Below are 21255 nucleotides of genomic sequence, written 5' to 3'. Positions count from 1 at the left end.
TTAATATCATCATTAGTAGGACTTCATTGTCCTCGCACAGTAGGCTGAGGATAATCCATAACATTGAAAAGTTCAGATATGTTTTGTCTTTTCTTTGCTGTGAAGATAGACTTGATGCTGGGAATTCAGTTTAAAACAAATAATTATCACACTCTAAGAAAAGAAAAAAACGAACTAGGAGTGGAGAACTATGCCCTATCTCCTTCTGCATTTGCTTTTGGATTATCTCGTTTGCAACCTTCCCTATGAACAGATAGTCTGGCCTCTGACCGATGAAAAACAATAATTGGAGTAGAATTTCTCTGTGAGATGTTTAAACAAGATAAATACCTCCCCAGGAAGTTTATTTTAATCAAGAACTGTGTTACAGAAAAAATAATGAAAGTGTTCAGATTATAACTAAAGAAAATTAGCAACAAATTTGAGAAATGCCAGTAAAGTTGGGGTAATGTTGAGATAAAGTTGGGATAATATACTAAATAAAATGGACAGATTATGTTCCAGGGAGAAATCTACAAATCTAATGGTCTTGATTGGCTTACTTTTCATTTTTTTTAATGCACTGGAAATATTTTGTTTGTTTTACATTTTGTTTCAAACGGGATTTTGGATAGTTTTTTTTTCTTTCAATAAAATGCAAAAATCATGAATAAAACCCATTTGGGTTCCTATGCCATTAACCAGATTATGTCTGACTTTTGGAATTTAAAACTAACCCTTTGTTCCTTTTTAGGTTGCCTCTTGGTGCTGCCTTGGCCATTTTTAGCACCCAGAATGCCTCATTAAGGCTCTACTAATAAGAGTGCCTTCCTAGAGTTTGGAGCAGGTAGGTGGCTTTTAACATTATGTGGCATTCCTTTCAAAGTAAGTTATTCTAGTTTCTAAATGAACTAAGATATGCTCTTAAAGACTTTGAAAAGCATGCCACATAATAAGCATGCCACTTAATATTTTGGGGTCAATAAATATGTGCTGTGTTCAGCAGGATGTCATTGATGGTTATGGCATAATGGAAAGGCTAGGACGGTGACAGAAGGCAGTCTTAATCTGCATACAAATGCTTAGCTGTTATAAAATGTCTATTTGTCATATTCCACAAATAGGTCAGAGATGATCTCTTAAGCTCTTCCTCTGAATCTTGCTCAGAGTGACAGAATATTTCATGCTATTCCTATCTTTTGGTTTTGTCTCCTAGGACGTGTCTAGCTATCTGTCGAGCAGGGGTATGGGAGAAGTGAAGATCTACTGGGATGAGGCATATGCTGGAGCAAGGGCCTTGGGAGGATAACAGCAGTTTGATAGCATTAATGGAAAAGGACATTGCACAGGCATGTAGCTATCGCAACCACTGAAGCTCTGTGGCACAGAATCTAAGATGAGGGATGCTTAGAAATTCAGGCACAAACACAGCACCAGGTGAATCTTCGCAGCAGGGTCCTAAGCCCTAAGAGGGCACCAACAAAGTAGACAGTGCACTCTTGCCCCTTAGAATCTTAGAGTGAGACAGGTTATCAAGTAGTTGAGGTCAAAGTCCACCTGCCAGAGTCCAGCACTGAGTTGGAGGAAGGCCAAGAGCACAGGTGACTGCAAGGACCAGGGGAAGGTGGCAGACAGAAAGACAGTGCCTGAGAACCACACAGAGCTTCCCCGTGTGCATCAAAAGGATTTTACAACAAATAAAAAGTACAGTGACACCTCGGTTGTCTAACTCAATTTGTTCCGAATTCCTGTTCGAACACTGAGAAGTTCGAGAACAAACCATATTTTTCCAATAGGAAATAGTGGAAAACTAAGTAACTGGTTCTGAGGCCCAAAAATTACTTATAAATTCATTTTTCCAGGGATTTAAATCACTGTGGAGGCTTTTAGCGCTCTCGCAAATCACTGTCTCTAGTGAGTCATCGCCGTCGAGTTGTTTCTGATTATCCAAATGAACAGTAGTTCTTCAGCCCCTTCAGTGGTATAGGTTCTTTGTTTCATGGCTATTTCATACTTCTCGCTGCATCAGCCTCATCATTTTCCCCAAAACGTTAATAATGTCAACTTAGCCATGTTGTTTTCAGTTGCCAAGTCAGACAAACAGCGACTTGATTCACATTTTGAAATTATTTCTTTTTTTTAAAACATTTTATTAGGGGCTCATACAACTCTTATCACAATCCATACATATACATACATCAATTGTATAAAGCACATCCATACATTCCCTGCCCCAATCATTCTCAAAGCATTTGCTCTCCACTTAAGCCCTTTGCATCAGGTCCTCTTTTTTTTTCCCCCTCCCTCCCCACTCGCCCCTCCCTCATGAGCCCTTGGTAATTTATAGATTGTTATTTTGTCATATCTTTCCCTATCCAGAGTCTCCCTTCCCCGCCCTTCTCTGCTGTCCCTCTCCCAGGGAGGAGGTCACATGTGGATCCTTGTAATCAGTTCCCCCTTTCCAACCCACTCACCCTCCACTCTCCCAGTATTGCCCCTCACACCCCTGGTCCCGAAGGTACCATCCACCCTGGATTCCCTGTGCCTCCAGCTCCCATATGCACCAGTGTACAACCTCTGCCCTATCCAGTCCTGCAAGGTAGAATTCAGATCATGGTAGTTGGGGAGAGGAAGCATCCAGGATCTGGGGGAAAGCTGTGTTCTTCATCGGTACTACCTCGCATACTGACTGACCCATCTCCTCTCCTAAACCCTTCTATGAGGGGATCTCCAGTGGCCGACACTTGGGCCTTGGGTCTCCACTCTGCACTTCCCCCTTCATTCAATATATATACACACACATACATATATTCTTTTTTTTATTTTTTGCATGATGCCTTATACCTGGTCCCTTGGGCACGTCGTGATCTCACTGGCTGGTGTGCTTCTTCCATGTGGGCTTTTTTGCTTCTGAGCTAGATGGCTGCTTGTTCACCTTCAAGCCTTTAGGACCCCAGACACTATCTCATTTGATAGCCGGGCACCATCAGCTTTCTTCGCCACATTTGCTTATGCACCCATTTGTCTTCAGGAATCCTATCATGGAGGTGTGCAGTCAATGATATTATTTTTTTGTTCTTTGATGCCTGATAACTGATCCCTTCGGGACCACTCGATCACACAGGCTGGTGTGTTCTTCCATGTGGGCTTTGTTGCTTGAAATGATTTCTTTATGTAATTTTTTTCATGGTTCTCACAGTTTTCCTGTTAGCTTTACTACGGGTCTCACTTTCTTTGAACCCGTGGTTACGATGTTTTACGCAAATAAAGCACCCAAAAAAGCACAGTAATGAGTGTTGCAACATAGGAACACAAACACTGCCTGTTGTTGAGTGAGCGCAGCATCCACAGCTAGACGGACCTGAGACTCACTCAGCTGATGTGGGGATTTTTTTCAAGTCAGATTATCAGGGCAGTTGTTGAGCAAGGTTTAGAAAATCGAGGAGTTTTTTTTTTTTTTTAACTTTGCTGTTTGAGGAGTGGAAAGTTTGACTTTGGAGCGGTTCAACATCTGAGGTATCACTGTACATTAATTTTCTAATAAGCATATAATAGTTGATAGTGTTTAAGCATTAAAATCAAGTTAGCATGCATTTTTAGTCACTTGTATATTATAGTTTTTCTCAAAATAAAGTTCATGGCTTTGAAGGTATGGTTTATTGATCTTTTTCTATTTCTTTGTCATTTTTAAGTCTCTTTTTTTAAGCACCTAGAAAAAGAAAAATAATAAATTTCTTTTATTTAGCCAAACTACATTTATACAGACTTTTGAAACTTTTTGATTCTTCTGTATCTGTAATCATTCAGAATTTTTCTCTTGATTTCCATTGCTATCCTTAAATGGTAACTTCAGGAGAAGAACTTTCATTTTAAGACACTATATCTTTTTCCATTTCCTTTTCATGGACCATCATTGGTTATTTCTGAATAATAAATCTACTAGCCAACGCAGCTATGGGATAGGATATTTGAAAACGGAAATGTTCTAAACATTAGGCCAACCCAGAGGCAGCCACTTGCTGATGCATGCCATGTCACCTGCAGGTTCCTCAGTAGCAATGTCCGAGTGCCCTTAGCTTCTGGGCCCAGGGGCCATGTGATGCTTCTCCTTCCCTGAGACACAGAAATAGTAGGCCTCCCAGGTGGAGTGCTGCTTGCTCCCTGGCCCTCTGGATTGCCTCTCCCCACTAGACAAACTAACAATTTAGTTCTTTGGACTTGTCTTCAAGCGTGCTTTGTTAAAAGTTGGGGATTTCAGGAACTCTGTAACACTTTTACTTGTTTTGATTCACGAAATTACTTTGAAGGGACTACAGTTCCTTTAAAGTGGAAAGTCAACAAGTAATTTTTCATAGGCCTCCTCTGTGCCTGGGCGCACTATAAGGTGCTAGAAGTATACAAATGAAATCGAATCTCCCCAGAGATAGACTTTATGGTCTAGAGCTGTGTTTCCCCAAGTGGATGCTACTACCCCGAGGGGATGCTGGAGTGCCCCAAAGGGACTGCAAAAGCATTTTCTCCTCGATTGTGGACTATTGAACAAAAGTTTTTAATTGTCCGAGTGACAGTAATTTTTTTCTCTGAAAAGTAAAAGACCAAATACATTTGGGAATCTATGGTCTAGCAAGAGTGCAGGACCATCTGGATCTTTGTAGCATCTGCTCTTGAGGCATGTGGGTCAAGCATTTAATTAACTCGTTCCCTAATGTGATGTCTGAGACTGCGTCTCTTTGGTGAGGTGTGTGATGTTGGCTGGTATTAATGATTTCATGGGCCTTCTGTGACCCCTGAATCAGACATTCCCCATTTCTTCCCATCTCTCGAGTACAGGGAGAGACAGGCCAGGCAGATCATTGCAAGGAGTGTTCTCCTGTTCACATTTAGAGGTGAAAGGCACCGGTGGTCATGTTGTGAAGGTTATTCTCAAAGCATATAAGTATCAAATCTCTTCTGACTGTGTTGTCTAGGAAAACGCACAGGGGACTTTGGTGAGGTGAAAAGGCAACAGCATCCCGGACTTGACAGTTTTACATAGAAATCTTATTTATTTTCAGTTGTGATGGTGGTGTCGAGTAAGTGTCGAACTGCTAACCTCAATGTCAGCAGTTCAAACTCACCAGGCAGCTCCCTGTGAGAAAGAAGCGGCTCTCTGCTCCCATAAAGATGCATCCGAGGATTGCTATAGGTTGGAATCCACTCAGCGGCAGTGGGTTTGGTGTAGTTGGATAAGAAAGTGGTTGCTTCCAGAGTAATTTTATCCTGGACCACCACACAGGCATAACTTAGGGATGATAAATTGATAGCACACAAGCAACACTACTTAGTGCTATCAGGTAAACATTCGACTGCTAACAGCAAGGTCAGCGGTTCAAACCTATCTGCAGGAGAAAGATGAAGCTATTTGCTCACATAAAGATCTGCAGCTTCAAAAACCCTGTATGTGGTCGTCGGAGTCAGAATTGCCCTATGGCAGTGAGTGGATCAAGACACAGCAGACAGACTTAGGAGCATGCCACAGTGCACGCTCAGATTTACAGTGTGCTTTTTAAAGATGGCTTAAAACTAATTCCTTGCGTGGAGTTTTATAACTTTCTTTCATTACCACTTCTGTTGACATATATACTTAATTTCTACCTTCCCTTCTGAATTTATGGACAGATTCATTTTGGAGTACTTGAGAGTTTAAACATGAACCAGAATTACCCTCTCTTTGGGATTGGTGTAGGCTGTAGGCAGCTAAGCACAGTGTCGCCCTTCAAATGTTTAGGGCTTTCGTTGTGACTTTGTTTTTTCATTGTGACATTTTCATTGTTTCATTGATGTCAAACATTTCTGTTATTTGTACCCACTTCCCTTAAAACCAGAAATTTAAGTGGTTAGTGGTAATAAAAATATAAAGAGCTTATCAAAATGTAGAATATATATGATTTTCAGATTGAGCTGACCCATGATTATACTTTTTAATCCTAGCCAGAGCACCAGAATATTGGAAATCCTGTATACAAAATAATAATACTAACCTCTAGAAGTAGTTAAAGCTTTCATTAAGAAACCGTTCCTTCCCCGCTTTGAACAGCCAATGGACAGAGTGGACAATATGGCTTATTCCCACTATGAGACACGCCATCTCTTGATTGCCCAGGGCCCTAAGAGGGACAACACCGGAGACTCAGTGTCGGGACTGGCCCAGACTGACCCTGTGACACTGAGACAAACCACTAAAAGCGTGCGGCAGAGCAACCTTGGTAGTAGAGCAGGGAGCCCCAGAGGGAGTACAAAGGACAGACTCTGGGGCCAAAGCATGGTACCCCATTGGACCTTACTGATGGACATGCCTACAGATCAAAACTCAGACCTTGATCTATTTACTGGTTTTTCTTTCTTTTAAAATTAAATTTTTTTTCTTTTAATTAATTTATTCTATGGGTAATTGGTTTCCTTTTTTGTTGTTGTCATTGCTGTGTTCTCACTCATCGCCTATCTTGCTATGGCTTGATTTTTGGTGCATATTATTATCTCTACAGATCTATCTAGATAAGATAGACTGGATGAATAGTCTGGAGGAGAAAACAATGGGACCAATGGTTCTGGGGGCACTTGGGATAGGGGGAAATGGGGATAAGGAGGTGGTGCTGACCAACCCAGGGAGAGGGGAGCAATAAGTGATCCAAAACCAGTGGCAAGGAGGGTGTGAGAGGCCTGGTAGGGATTCAGCAAGGGCAGGGTAACCTAGAGAAATTACTGAAACCCAAATGAAGGCTGAGAATGATAGTGGGACAAGAGCAAAGTAAAAGGAAATAGAGGAAAGAACTAGATGACAAAGGGTATTTACAGTGGTCTAACGACTGGAATATACATATGTAAATATATAAGAGTGTGGGGAAACAGATCTATGTGCATATATTTATAGGTTTAGTATTAAGGCAGCAGATGGACATTGGACCTCCACTCAAGTACTCCCTCAATGCAAGAACACATTCTTCTATTAAATTGGCATTCCAGGATGCATACCTTCCTGACATCGAAGAACTAAAAATCATATCATTGGGTGTCCACCTTCCTGATACGATTTCTGAAGACTAACATGTGCATAAGCAAATGTGGTGAAGAAAGCTGATGGTGCCTAGCTCTCAAAAGATATAGTGTCTGGGGTCTTAAAGGCTTGAAGATAAACAAGCGGCCATCTAGCTGAGAAGCATCAAAGCCCACATGGAAGAAGCACACCGGCCTGTCTGACCACGAGGTGTAGAAGGGACCAGTTATCAGACATCGAAGAACTAAAAATCATATCAGTGGGTGCCCACCTTCCTGATACGATCAATGAAGACAAACGTGTGCATAAGCAAATGTGAAGAAAGCTGATGGTGCCCGGTTATCAAAAGACATAGCATCTGGGATCTTGGAGGCTCAGAGATAAACAAGTGGCCATCTAGCTCAGAAGCAACAAAGCCCACATGAAAGAAACACACCAGCCTGTGTGACCACGAGCTGTCGAAGGGATCAGGTATCAAGCATCAAGGAACAAAAAATCATATCATTGTAAATGTGGGTGAGTGCAGAGTGGAGACTCACAGCCCATCGGTAGCCAACTGGACACCCCCTTAATGAAGGGTTGTGGGGAGAGATGAGCCAGTCAGGGTGCAGGGTAGCAACGATGAAACATAACTTTCCTCTAGTTCTTAAATACTTCCTCCACCCCCTCCGCCTCACTATCATGATCCCAATTCTCCCTTACAAATCCGGATAGACCAGAGGATGTACACAGGCATCGATAGCAACTGGAAACACATGGAATCCAGGACAGATGACTCCTTCGGGACCAGTGGTGAGAGTGGCTCTGCCTAGAGGGTGAGGGAATGTGGGGTAGAAAGGGGGAACTGATTACAAGAATCTATGTACAGCCTGGGAGGTGGACAGCAGAGAATAGGGCAGGTGGAGACATCGGACAGTGCAACATTTGACAAAATAATAATTTATGAATTATTAAAGGTTCATTAGTTAGGAGGGAGTGGGGAAAGAGGGGGAAAATGAGCAGTCGATATTAAGGGCTCAAGTAGAAATTAAATGTTTTGAGAATGATGGCAACAAATGTACATATGCACTTGACACAGTGGATGTTTGTATAGACAGTGATAAGAATTGTACAAGCCCCCAATAATATGATTTTTTAAAAAGAAACCATTCTTTATATTCAGGCAGAGTTGCAGTATTCTCTCAGACAGCACTCCCTTTCCTGCGGCCCTTGTATTTCCTATTGTAATGACCGTGTATGGAAACAATAAAACGTCCTAGCACACCACTCAGCAGTGTTTTTAGTGTGTGAAGAATATGAAATTACCCTGTATGTTGGGTAAATGGTATTATAAGTTCACTAAAAAAGAAATAAAAAATTGACTTCACATTTTTGCTCCATAAAATTATATGAGGAAAATATTTGTCATTTAAAAAGATTAAATTTGCTTTAATGTACTGTCATCATCAGCTTGTCTATTCACTCTCTCCCTGAATACTCTACAACATTGGCCTAACTAGCCATATCTAGGTTCAAGGTAGCCAAAAAGGCTACCAGGTTGTAAGAATTAATGTTAGAATTCGTTACTTCTACTTTGGAAACTTTGATTGGTTTCTTAAAAACAAATGGCCCAAAAGAGGAGAAAAAAATGATTAGGGCAAAGACTGTACAGATGTGCTTTATACAATTGATGTATGAATACGTATGAACTGTGATAAGAATTGTATGATCCCCTAATAAATTGTTAAAATTTAAAAATAAAACATAACTCAAATTTTGCACACACAAAAAAGAAATATCCCACAAGATACAATTAAAAAAATTTTTTTAAACAAAAATAAATGGCCCTGCTATTTTCCTTTATTCTTTATATTACACATTGAATATAATACATTTTAAAATTTTTATTGGGGGCTCGTACAATTATTATCACAATCCATACATACATCCACTGTGTCAAGCACATTTGTACATTTGTTGCCATCATCATTCTCAAAACATTTGCCTCCAGGGAGGAGTACAGGAGTTCCCAGAATCCACAGGAGAAGGCCAGACCCACACAGAAGCTTCATTGGCTATGACCTGATTGACAGCCTAGATTCTACAGCCTTCACTCAAGTTGACAGATTTTGTAACTGCCACAGTAAATCTCAGCAGACATTTTATTGTAGAAAATTTTCAGTAATAAAATAATCATAGCCATTAAGTCTCTGTCATCTAGAGATAGTTTTGTTTCTGATACTTGCCTGTAAAAATTAATAGGCCAGTTATTGTTTTCTATACAGCAGGTTAAGCTCTTAAGACGCCTTCCCTAGAATCAATGCCCTGAAAAAAAAAACCAAAATATTTGCCTTCTTCGTGATCCCTTAATATCAGCTCCTTATTTTCCCCCTTTCTCCCCACTCCCCCTTCCCTCATGAACCCTTCATAATTCATAAATTATTATTGTTTTGTCCTATGTTACACTGTCTGACGTCGCCCCCCACCTACTTTGTTATCCATCCCTCAGGGAGGAGGTTATATGTATAAGACATTTTTTAATATTTCAAGGCTAATTTTTTAATAATAAATTTCAAAAGAATTGCTCTAGAACTACACTGTAATGACCTGGTCCAAATAAGCTGAAAATAACAGTGGTAGCCAGTGTCCTGAAAGTACGTCATTCTTGGGAAGGAAACAGTAGCCCAGGGTCCAGCCCCAGCTTCTAGCTCCAAAAGTCAGCAGGATTGGTCCAGACCATGCTCAGAAGGAGCCCTGTGACAAAACACTTGGGGACCCAAGGGACCTCATGTCCACTGACCAGCACCTATGCATCCTCTTAGGCTGCATCTGTGCTCCCTCCTGGGTAGACATAAGTGAGGCAGACTACCTTGTTAGGGGTGGAGTCAGTGGTTAGTAGCCAGCTAGTTTAAAGTCAAGGACAGAGGTTGGGCCTGGCTATTGGAGGAAGCTCTGTGTTTTTTGGTGGGGGAAGGGGGGGTGAGGAAGCTCTGGATTGTCAGATCTTATGGGGACTTAGGGACAGAAGGGAACAGATCTGCCAAATGAGAGCCAGGAATTGCTCCGTCAAAGGGCCTATCAGAGGACCAGCAGAAAATATGTACCACCCAGATAGCATCCGGACTTACTTGTATACAGTAAGCTCTCTGCCCCTGACAAAACCACCAGTTGTGTCTTGGGGTCTTTGATTGGATAAGCTAGGACCACCCATCCTGAAAATGCAGTGAGATCTAAGAGGGAGGAGATCCTAGAGGTGAGGATGGGAACATTGGCTCTAGAAGACTCCATGACCTATCTCTATGGACAGTAGGCCACATGGGGGAGGCAGCAGTGGCCTCTGACCTCAGAAGGGGCTCTGCAGGACTTTCACAGTGCAAGTGAGGAGATGATATACTTATCCTCTGTTTTCACATAACATCAATTTTCCCATAATAACCTAGTCTTGGACACTAACCATGTCAATAAGTGGAATGGGTGTAATGTGATTTTCATTGGGTGCCAAGTAAATTCTCAGTGCCTCCTTGGATTTTGGCAAGCCATGCATCGGCTATTAGCTCTTCCCCTGCAGCCTGCTGACAGGTAGCCTTCCTTTTCTCAGCAGCTCACCTAACCCACCGACCATATTTTCACTTGACAAGTTTTACCACATCAAGGATTGGAGGGGTGGGAGGTTGATATCAGCTACTTATGCTAATTAATTTCTTAGCATGTAGGTCAATCAGAGAATTTGGTGAAACAGAACTAGTATTTTAGACTTCTTTTATCATTGAAAACTTTACAAGTAACTGTTAAGATTTTAAAATACTTATTGCCTGTTAGTTTATTGACTAGATTGCATCCATTGTTTTAGATTTGAATATAGAGTGTGTATATTCTGCCGTATCCCAACTTGAGTAAGCAGACCTAGGGTCATTTTGTTGGTGGTAAGATTGTGCTGTGTTTTGATTTTTTTTCCCTTCATTTACTTTATGGGTAAATAGCAGTAAATAAACCTGGCATGGCCCCCGGCCCTGTGCTACCAATGTCTGTTTTTAATCCTCTCGGGTCTTAGTAGTTGCAACAGTTTGGGGGCATTTTGTTTTGTTTTGTTTTCCTCATTGTATTCTCCTTTAATCAGTGATTTTTCCAGACTATCACAGGATTATTGAAGTTGTTTTTAACAATGTTCCTAAATGTTCAGTTGCCCTTACTTCAGAATTTACTGTGCAATTTGTCTTCAATTATGCAATTTGGTTAACAGTTTCCTTCACATTATCCAGAGTTCTGTTGCACTTTGCAGTAGCTAGCCCTGATGGCATAGTGGTCACGTGCTTGCATGCTAACCAAAAAGTAGGGGGGTTGAAATTGAGAGGGAATGATGAGGAACTCTGCTTCCATAAAGACGGCAGTTCTACCCCGACCTGTATGATCACAGTAAGATAGACTCGACCTGCTTTGTATATTTTATTACAAAAATATTAACCACTGGCATACGTCCACCATACTTACTCAATCTTTGCTGAACAAGTAACCAGAGAAGCACGTGGTGTCAGAATTAAAGGAAGACTCATTAACAACCTGTGATATGCAGATGGCACAAAGCTGCTCACTGAAAACCAAGAGGACTTGAAGCACTTACTGATGAAGATCAAAACCTACATTTTCTATACGAATTATACCTCTCAATATAAAACAAATCCTTTCAACTAGATCAAGAAACAGCATGATAATAAATAGAGAAAATATTGAAGTTGTCAAGGATTTCATTTTACTTGGATCCACAATCAGTACCCATGAAAGCAGCAATCAGGATATCAAATTATAAATAGCACTGGACATATCTGATGCAGATCTCTTAATAGTATTAGAAAGCACGGATGCCTCTTTGGAAACAAAGATGTGCCTGATCCAATCCAGGGTATTTTCAGTTGTTTCCTATGGCTATGGAGGTGTGGTGGTTACACATTGGCCTGCTAAACACAGGTTAGCAGCCTGACACCATGAGCTCTCTCTGCGGGAGAAAAATGAGGTTTTTTACTCGTGTGAAGTCTCAGAAACCCAGGAGGCAGTGCTACCCTGTCCTATGGAGTCACTCCAAGTCAACATGGAGTCAAAGGCAGTGAGTCTTGATTATTTTTTGCATTTTTCATATGCATTCGAAAGCTGGACAATGAATAAGGAGACCAAAGGAAAATTGATGAATTTGGATTATCATGTTGTCAAAGATTTTTAACCATTGCCAGAAAACAAATCTGCCGGACGGCACTGTAAACCGTTTAAACACACCATCCATTCCTCAGGAGCAATGCTGCTCCTGTATAGATTGACAAAACCTTGGCAACCTTTTGCAGGTTTCTCTGTGAGTTGGAATTGACTCGATGGCAGTGAGTTGGTGGGTTTTTGTTTTGTTTTTTAAGGAAAAGAAGGACTTTTGTCACTTGAAAAGCATCGTAAACAATCCCTGGTAAATTTTCTTTTTAAATACAAGTTTTTCAGAATAGAACACTTTATACTTTAAAAATGTTTTTCCTTAATCCTACCAAAGAGAGTTTTAATTAACATTTTAGTTCATTTAAAGCACAGCTTTAGTTAGTATAACATAAATACAAATGGCATCTATGATTTTCTTCATTTATATTGTCAAGTCAAATAATTAACTTTGACCAACTCCTAGTTTCCTTTGTTTTCCTAAATAACAATCCATTAAAATACTTGTCAACTCATAGAAACTCACAATTATTAGGTTGTATTTAGGGAAAGTAACAGTGACTTTGGAATTAGATTTTGTGATGAAATGAATGAAAAGAATGGCTTTATTATTTTATTTCAGGCTATAAAATAAAATTTATAACAGGTGATATGTATTACTAAGGTATTTCTAAGCAAGACACATAATTTAAAATGTTATGAATATATCTGAGATGCAATAAGATATTAGGAAAAATAAATATAAATTTATTATTTACTAATCAACTTTGGTTTTGGGGGGGTTCTAATAAAAATCATTATCTACTCATGTCATGGATTAAATTGTATGTCCCCAAAATATGTGTTAACTTGCCTTAGCCATGATTCTCGATGGTTTAGCAGTTAGGTAATGATGGTCAGTTGGTAGCTATGTAACGATGTAATCACCCCACCCCCCCACCCCCCCCCACCCCGGAATGATCAGCCACTCTTTTGTAACAAGATTAGGGTAAGGTGCAGCACCCTTACTTAGGCCACAGCCCTGATGACGGAAGCGGAGTTTCCTTGGCCTGTGAACTGCATTACCTTTTCACTTGCAAAAGATAAAAGACTTGACTGCCACCAAAAAAGAAGAGCCAGAGAACATGCTTTGGACCCAGGATCCCTGCACTGAGAGATTTCTGAGCCCAGAAAACTGATGCCAAGACACATGGAGATCTAAGGAACATCACAGATGTTGAAAAGATTCAAAAACCTTCCCCTCGAGGTGACTTGCTGCACTCAGACCTCTAGCCTCCCAAACTCTGAGATAATAAACTTCTGTTTGTGAAAGCCACCCACGTGCGTTATTTCTGTTGTAGCACTAGAAAGTCGGGCCAGAATTGGGGGCTGGGGACAGCTTTAACCTGTCCTGAAATGTGGACACAGTTGTGAAATGGCTAATGAGTAGAGGCTGGAAGAATTTTAAGAACTCGTAATAGAACTGCCTAATAGGAAAAAAAAAAACAAAAAAACCCTAGATTGTCTTGACTGCCATTGGTGGGATTGTGGACACCCAAAGTAGTTCTTGTGAAGGCTCGGAAGGAAGTGAGGGGAGCTGTAACATCAGAAATGGCACAGATAGCGAGAATCAGCAAGCCGAGAAAGCTTGGCAGCAGAATCAGGAAGGCAGCACGGAGCTGACTCATGGAGCAAGAGAGCTGAGTGCTTTCAGGCCAAGAGTTACTATGGAATGGGTACCTCCACTATTCACCAGCAGAGCTAGAGCTTTGTGACACTTGTTGGAACAGGGCAGTGGGCCAGGCTGGCCTCAGAGACCCTGAAGAAACAAGAAGCAGCGCTGCCTCATTTTCAAAGGGTAGGACCACAGCCTCTGGACTCTCAAAGGGTAGACCCATAGCTTGATGGGTTTCAAAGGGTAAGGCAATGGATTCCTAGGCTTCAAACAGATCTTCACCAGCTAATGCCCAGGATTTGGGCCTGCTGCTCATGAATGCCAAGAGTATGGAACTGAGTGTACTGGCCAAAGTTAAGGGAGCAAGCAACAGAAGAGCAGGGTACACTAGGGGATGGGAATAGGATTAGGATCAGGTTGGACTAGGAGAGTTGCCAAAGGAGCTGGAGGACCTGGAAAGTGGGGCTGAAACTCATGGTAAAGGGGCTTCAACCCAAGTCCAGAGAACATGGTCAATACCGAGAGTCTGGAGGATGTGGCCCTTGTCTAGATGGTCACAGAGAACAGAGGATTTTCTTCAAGGTTTGAGAGCTACTTAAAATTCTCTGCTGGGTTTTTTTCACTTGTTTGGCATTTATTTTTATTGCTTTCTCCCAAATGTCTTCTGTTTGTAATAGAAATGTCTACTTTGTACCTAATCCACCATTGTACTTGGGAAGCAGATCATTTATATTCTAGATTTCACAGGTCCACAGATGAAGAGGAATTTTGCCCCAGGATGGAATTTGGAATTGGAGTAGATTTAAATCGTTTGCCATGATATGATGGGTGGAAGTGTTCTGCATGTGAAAAGGGCATGGATTTGGGGAGATACCTGGTGGTGCTGTCGGGTAAGCATTGGAATGATAATCAAGAGGTCAGCAGTTCAAACCCATCAGCTGCTCCAAGGGATGAAGTTGAAACTACTTGCTGAGCCTTGGAAACCCTTAATAGAGTCACTATGAATCAGAATCAACTTGCTCGCAATGGGTTTGGTTTTTATAAGGGTGGACTGTCATTGATTGAATTACATCCTCCAAAATGTGTGCCAACTTTGCTAGGCCATGAATCTCAATGGTTTGGCAGTTATGTGATTAATGTAATTTTGGAGTTATATAATAATGTAATAATACCCTGTGATGTTATTTGAAGTGATCAGCTAATCCAATATAAGGGAATTAGGGTTAGATACAACACCCTTACTTCAATCACACCCCTAATCTATGAAAGGGTAGATTCCCTGAAGTGTGGCCGGCATCCCTTTTTATTTTACAATAGAGGGGACAGAGGCAAAAAAGAGGGATGGAACTAATAGCCCTAAGAAAGAAGCAGCAGGAACAGCGCTCATCCTTTGAGCAAAGTATCCATGGGCTGAGAACTGCTTCCATACATAAAGGAAGATTGATGCCAAGGCACACTTCCAAGTGCCGTATATACTCAAGTATAAGCCGACCCGAAAATCAGCCGAGGCACCTAATTTTACCACAAAAAATGCATTCAAAATGTGCTGAAACTGGACATCCCTTTGCAGAAGGGTCGCAGGGAGGAGACGAGGCAGTTAGGGTACAGTGTAGCAACGAAACATACAACTTTTCTCTACTTCTTTAATGCTTCCTCCCCTCCCACTATCATGATCTCAATTCTACCTTACAAATCCGGCTAGACCAGAGGATGTACACTAGTACAGATAAGAGCTGGAAACACAGGGAATCCAGGACAGATAAACCACTCAGCACCAATAACGAGAGTAGAGATACCAGGTAGGTACGGGGAAGGTGGGGGAGAATGGGGGAAACCGATAACAATGATCTACATATAACCCACTCCCTGGGGGACAAACAATAGAAAAGTTTGTGAAGTGAGACATCAAGACAGTGTAAGACATGAAAAAATAATAATTTATAAATTATCAAGGGTTCGTGAGGGAAGGGGGAGGAGAGGGAGGGAAAAAATGAGCAGATACCAAAGGCTCAAGTAAATGTTTTGAAAATGATGATGGCAACAAATGTACAAATATGCTTGACATAATGGATGGATGGATGGATTATGATAAGAATTGTACAGGCCCCCAATAAAATGATTTTGGGAAAAAATGTGCTGAAAAACTCGGCTTATACACGAGTATATGCAGTAATACTAGGCTTACAGGTGCTGAATGGATAAAAGGACCTTTCTCAAAAGCCGAAATAGAGGACATCTTCTGGTACCGCCAGCATCCTAACTTTGGACCACTAGCCTCCGAAACTATGAGATAATAATTTTATTTGTTAAAGCCATTCACTTGTGGTGTTTCTGACAAACCAGTGATAAATAAATAAAACAAATGAGAATACTAATTAAAACTACTATTTGAATTACTTAAAATCTCATAAATTATCTTGAGAAGAGGAAACGTTTTATAATTTAATTTTTTTTCTTTGGGGGATTGCATTTGGCAACTCAGAAAATAATCCCTGAAAACATTTAAGAAAAAGTCACTGTCCTCTATGATTTCTCTCTTTGCAAGTTAGTAAGCTCACGTGCCCTTCTCATGGACTGTGCTGTGCTGTCACGTCGTTCAGCTTCCATGAGCCTCTCGCCTCTCAATTGGCAGTGATGCAAGCATCCATCTACCTTGGGTTCATTGACTTCCAGGGAATATATAAAAATGAAAACTGGTTATTAGGTATTTGCATGATTAAAGTAATAATGCATAAAACAATTACCCTAACCAATACTTATTATGCGACCTGGGCATGCAAATATTTACAAAGTTAATGTTATTGTTTTCAACTTGAATGTGCATAATTCATTTCTTCCATTTATACCTGTCATGTACTCTACAGAATGGAGCTTTAACTTTTAAAATATACTTAGTGGTCTAAATTTTTGTTACCTCTTAAAATAGAAGAATAGTGCAGCTTTCAAATATACTATTATTATTTTAAGAACATTAACTATGTTTGCATCATCAAAATCAAAGTATGTGAAGTATGTGAAGCTTAGATTTCAAAAGAAATTATTATATTTCTATTTAGAACTTGAAGTTACTTTATTTACCCCTGCTATTTTAAAATCCTCTTGTTAACTATTTGATATATACATAGTTTTATTATAACATAGGTGGTATATAATAAATTATATGTATATATATATATATATCTCAAGTTCTTATAACCATGATTTCGGAAAAGCTCATCTTTTAAGATTTTAGATGACATCTCTGTAACAGATTATTCTAGAATTTCCTGCCTTCTGACCTCTTGTTTACTTTTATAAGATCAAGAATTAATTTTAAAATAATTATTAATAGATTGTTTTGTGCATATTGTAGTCTAGTAAAGATCATGCTGTTTTTAAGCTGGTTTAAGATTTTTCAACAAGTTTCTTTAAGTAAATGATGTTTTCTTCCTGATATATCCTCTTATCACAAAGCTATATTTAACTTTTTTTGCAAGCGTTGCGCCTTTATTAAAAGAGAGCTATATTTAACTTTCTTTGCATATTTTGAAATGTAAATGTACTAATTGTTGGTACATTTCAGCAGTCCTTGCAGCATTCTGAAAAACAAATGGGCATTATTGCAGGTCACAAAAGTGAAGCCTAAAGAAGTCTGAGTTGCACGAGTGTATGCATCGGGAGCATGAGTACTTTCATCAGAACTCTCCGTTTTTGTTGAGGTTTCAGAAGCACTCAGAGAACTGCTCTTGTCTCTTCCTTAACATTTTTAAGTGTAATGATGTTTTGACCAGCCTGGTTTACAAATAGTAATCCTAACATCATTTTCTCTTAGTAGACAAGTTAGATTTTTTAAAATAAGTCAGTTGAATTTGGGAATGAAGTAGGAAGTCGTTGAACATCACAATTTGTCATTTACCTAGGTAATACTTTACTTTTTCTGCATTTATTTGTGCTTAGAGCAAATGAAAATTAATGCATGACTTACTAGAGAATGGAATGTAAGCATGTACTATGAAATTGTGATTCTTTTATCCTCTTCTCCATCATTTTCACACTGGTTCCATTTAGAGTATAGACCATTCTTATCTTTTGTTTCCCAGATTGGCCAAAATGGGAAGGACTAAATTTCGCTATCTTCCACAAAGAGTCAATGAAACTGGCTAAGCTCAAAGTCTGAGACACTCTCACCTGTCATCAGGTACGCATTGGGCAGAAATGACAGCACTCTGGGTATGTGCTTCAGAGGGTTTGACTGAAATGCCTATTGTGAATGTAGTCTTACATTAGATGGTGAACTATCAAACCTGTATTTATCTTGCAATTTTAAAGGCACGTATGATAGCAGATTTAAGTTTTGTGATAAATAAAATTAGAGATATTATTAGTCATGAAAAATTTCAGCTGGTCTTAGAAAAGTGTAATATTTGAAGTCAGTACAATTCTTCATTGCTCAGTATGTACATCCAAAGGTAACAATTCATATTGAGTATCACCGATTTTAATCAAATATTTGCATATTGTCTCATGGTATGTTTTTAATACTCTACCCCCCTCCTCCTTACTAATCAAGAAGTCATCATTTTTTCTCAACTGGAATTCTCTTCCCATTATGTTTGGATCTTATAACACAATACCTCCAATTACGAACAGTCTTTGAAACATTTTCAGGTATTCATCATATACAAGGATTCAGAAACTCCGTTTTATGTTGATTTTGCAATTGAAAATTTTAGCAGCTTGTTTCCCACATGCTCTAAGTAGTAAAATGATCATGTTAGGAAATCATGTAGTCAAATTTTGTTTTTCCTAGCTTCTCAAAATGCTTTCTGCCAGTTTAGTGCCATTGGCCCCAGCAGAATAGCTGTGAAAATATTTCTGAGGGAGACCGGGGAATTGCCCTAGCTATGTTTACACTAGAGGGGGGGGGGTAGACAATCTGACAATGCAAAGGTCATACCTCTACCTACCTACTGAAGAAGAAAGCATAAATGAAACAAACAAAGATGAAGTTATCCAATGCTGTATTCACTTCTTCAGTCCATTGAGTGGATAATTATTTTGCATGCTTGCTTAAATTAATTGTAACCTGGACATTAAAGTGTATATTAAAGTATCCACTTAATTTATAAAAACGTAGATAATTTAGTGGGTGCTTTGTTGATAGTGGCCATCATGACAATTGCCACTCATGTTTACTCCATGTGTACAGACTAGAACTGCTCCATGCATAGCATATTCAAGACCGTGACCTCTTGGGAGTAGATCGCCAAGCTGTCTTCTGGGGAGTGGGTTCAAACCACCAGGCTTTGCGTTTACAATCTAGCACTATTAGACCCCTGCAAAAGCTTGGCTGGAATCTGTGAAACCCAGTATAATCTAGTTTGTAAAGGCAAGTGTCAACTTGATATAAATCACAAGTGATAAAAATTTGTTTTCTTATTTTTTTCTAAATATACATTATAATGGAAAACCAAATTAACTTTATACTAGTTTGTGCCAGTTTTAAATTTAAAGAAAGTCAGATATTTTTTAAGAGGTTGCAGGTATTCATTTCTGTGGTCTCTTAAAAATGCATCAGCTTTAACATTCACAAATCTTGAGTCTTAATTGAATCTTTGAGAGTTGGTTTTCTTATGAGAAATCAAGTTGTAGAGATAGCATTTGTTCTCTTTAAGAATTCTCTAAGGATTCAATTCAATTTTACACTTTTTGTTTAAAAAATTTACGGTTTACATTTTGTTCTCCGAGCCTTTTTACCAATCAAAAATGCCTCCATAATGATATTGTTCTTGCAGAGCTTATCATTATGCAAATCAGAATCCTGACTAAAGTGCAGTACGTGGGTTGCAGATGTGTCAGAGCCCGGATCACCGCTACTCTTGGGGAGCCATCTAGCTCCCAGTAATCTTACTGTACCCAATGAATGTAATCATCTCTTAACATGGAAAATACCAATGGAAAATCACTCAAGCAAATCCTTCTTCCAAAAGGTTATGGAGCCACAATCCTTACCTAATATACAGCAAAAATGTTTTGCATTTTAGGAAAATATACCGTTATCCACTTTCACACGCAACGCCTCTGGGTATGATAAGAGAATTGTCAGAGGCTACATCTTCACTTTTGATGGTGTGTTCAACTCTCAGGCCTCTAGTGTCAGTGCATTGGAAACATCTTCCTTGGGCTAATCAGTTCACAAGGAGCCTAAAAGAGCTTCCAGCTGCTTATCTGTATTTTCCAAAGGTGCAGGGTATGACTGTTGAACACTAAAACCATTTGACGTAAAAGTATGTTCTGAAACACCTTTTTTTGGTTTAGTCACATTTGTATTTTCTAATTCCGTGTAAAAAGGGAAACTTAATGATGCCACTTTTAGTGTTGAGATTTGGTATTTCCTGAGCATTCCCTAAATCACATGCTCTCCTGAAGCATGACATCTGTCGGGTGAAATTTAAGAGTATGTGAACTGTTCATCCTGAGCAATGCACACGTTTATTTTGACAAGTATGAAGAAACCTACAGATATTACATTAGACCAGCTGAATCAGTTTTATGGTTTCTTTTTAATTCAAAAGCATCACATAGCAAATGAAATTTTAAAAATTAAGTTTAGTTACAAACTAGTTGTTTCTTATTTTTTTTTCCAGTCCCTTTTTGCTTTCTTTTACGACCACATGAAACTTGAGAAGCCACCTAAAGCTAAATCATTTAGTGGAGTTGGGCAGTTCCCAAGTGTCCAACAAGAAGGCCTGGTTTAGGCTGCGATGGCCACTGTCATTCCTGGTGACTTGTCAGAAGTGAGAGATACCCAGAAAGTCCCTTCAGGGAAACGTAAGCGTGGTGAAACCAAACCAAGAAAAAACTTCCCTTGCCAACTGTGTGACAAGGCCTTTAGCAGTGTTGAGAAATTAAAGGTCCACTCCTACTCTCACACAGGAGAGAGGCCCTACAAGTGCGTACAACAAGACTGCACCAAGGCCTTTGTTTCTAAGTACAAGTTACAAAGGTATTAAACTCTACTTGTCTTTCAGACTATATTTGTATTATGTTGGCCATTTTAAGCCATTGTAAACATGTATACTTGTATATACATTTTTAGTTAATTTGCAAAGAGGAAATGTTTACGACTTAGACATTGGCTAGTTTTTTGTATTCTAAACTACCTACTTTTGTGTGTTAGTGTCTTTGGAATTTTTAAAAATAAAATGTTTAATGACAGTAAAGTTTCCATTTGTACAAAAATTACTACAAGGAAAGGGTAAGAACTGAGAATAGGTGGTTATGGACATCTGTGTGAGTATATTGCCTTGCACACGTGCTTTTGTAATGTTAGCTAAGAAGCAGAAACTAAAGTGGCAACCTAAAGGGCTTAGGGTTTGCAATGTTTGGGTATATTATTGATCCCTATGGTATGCTGTAAGTTAAAGTATTTCCATTATTACGG

General features: G+C 39.5%; 1 protein-coding gene across 2 annotated transcripts in view; it reads left to right on the top strand.

Moving 5' to 3' along the window:
• PLAG1 (PLAG1 zinc finger) overlaps nt 1–21255 on the top strand; it is a 64619-nt gene that overhangs the window by 36971 nt on the left and 6393 nt on the right. The window contains exons 2-3 of one of the 2 annotated variants that reach the window (XM_075549685.1): nt 17912–18009; nt 20459–20817. In XM_075549685.1, coding sequence (XP_075405800.1) covers nt 20576–20817 — 242 coding nt within the window. In that variant the 5' untranslated portion in view covers nt 17912–18009; nt 20459–20575. The remainder of the gene's footprint in view (nt 1–17911; nt 18010–20458; nt 20818–21255) is intronic. The other variant, XM_075549686.1, reaches the window with a different exon arrangement.

Source organism: Tenrec ecaudatus, chromosome 5 (assembly GCF_050624435.1).
Source record: "Tenrec ecaudatus isolate mTenEca1 chromosome 5, mTenEca1.hap1, whole genome shotgun sequence".
Taxonomy (NCBI): Eukaryota; Metazoa; Chordata; class Mammalia; order Afrosoricida; family Tenrecidae; genus Tenrec; species Tenrec ecaudatus.
The sequence above is the reverse complement of the archived record's forward strand: the minus strand, read 5'-3'. Positions and strand labels throughout refer to the sequence as shown.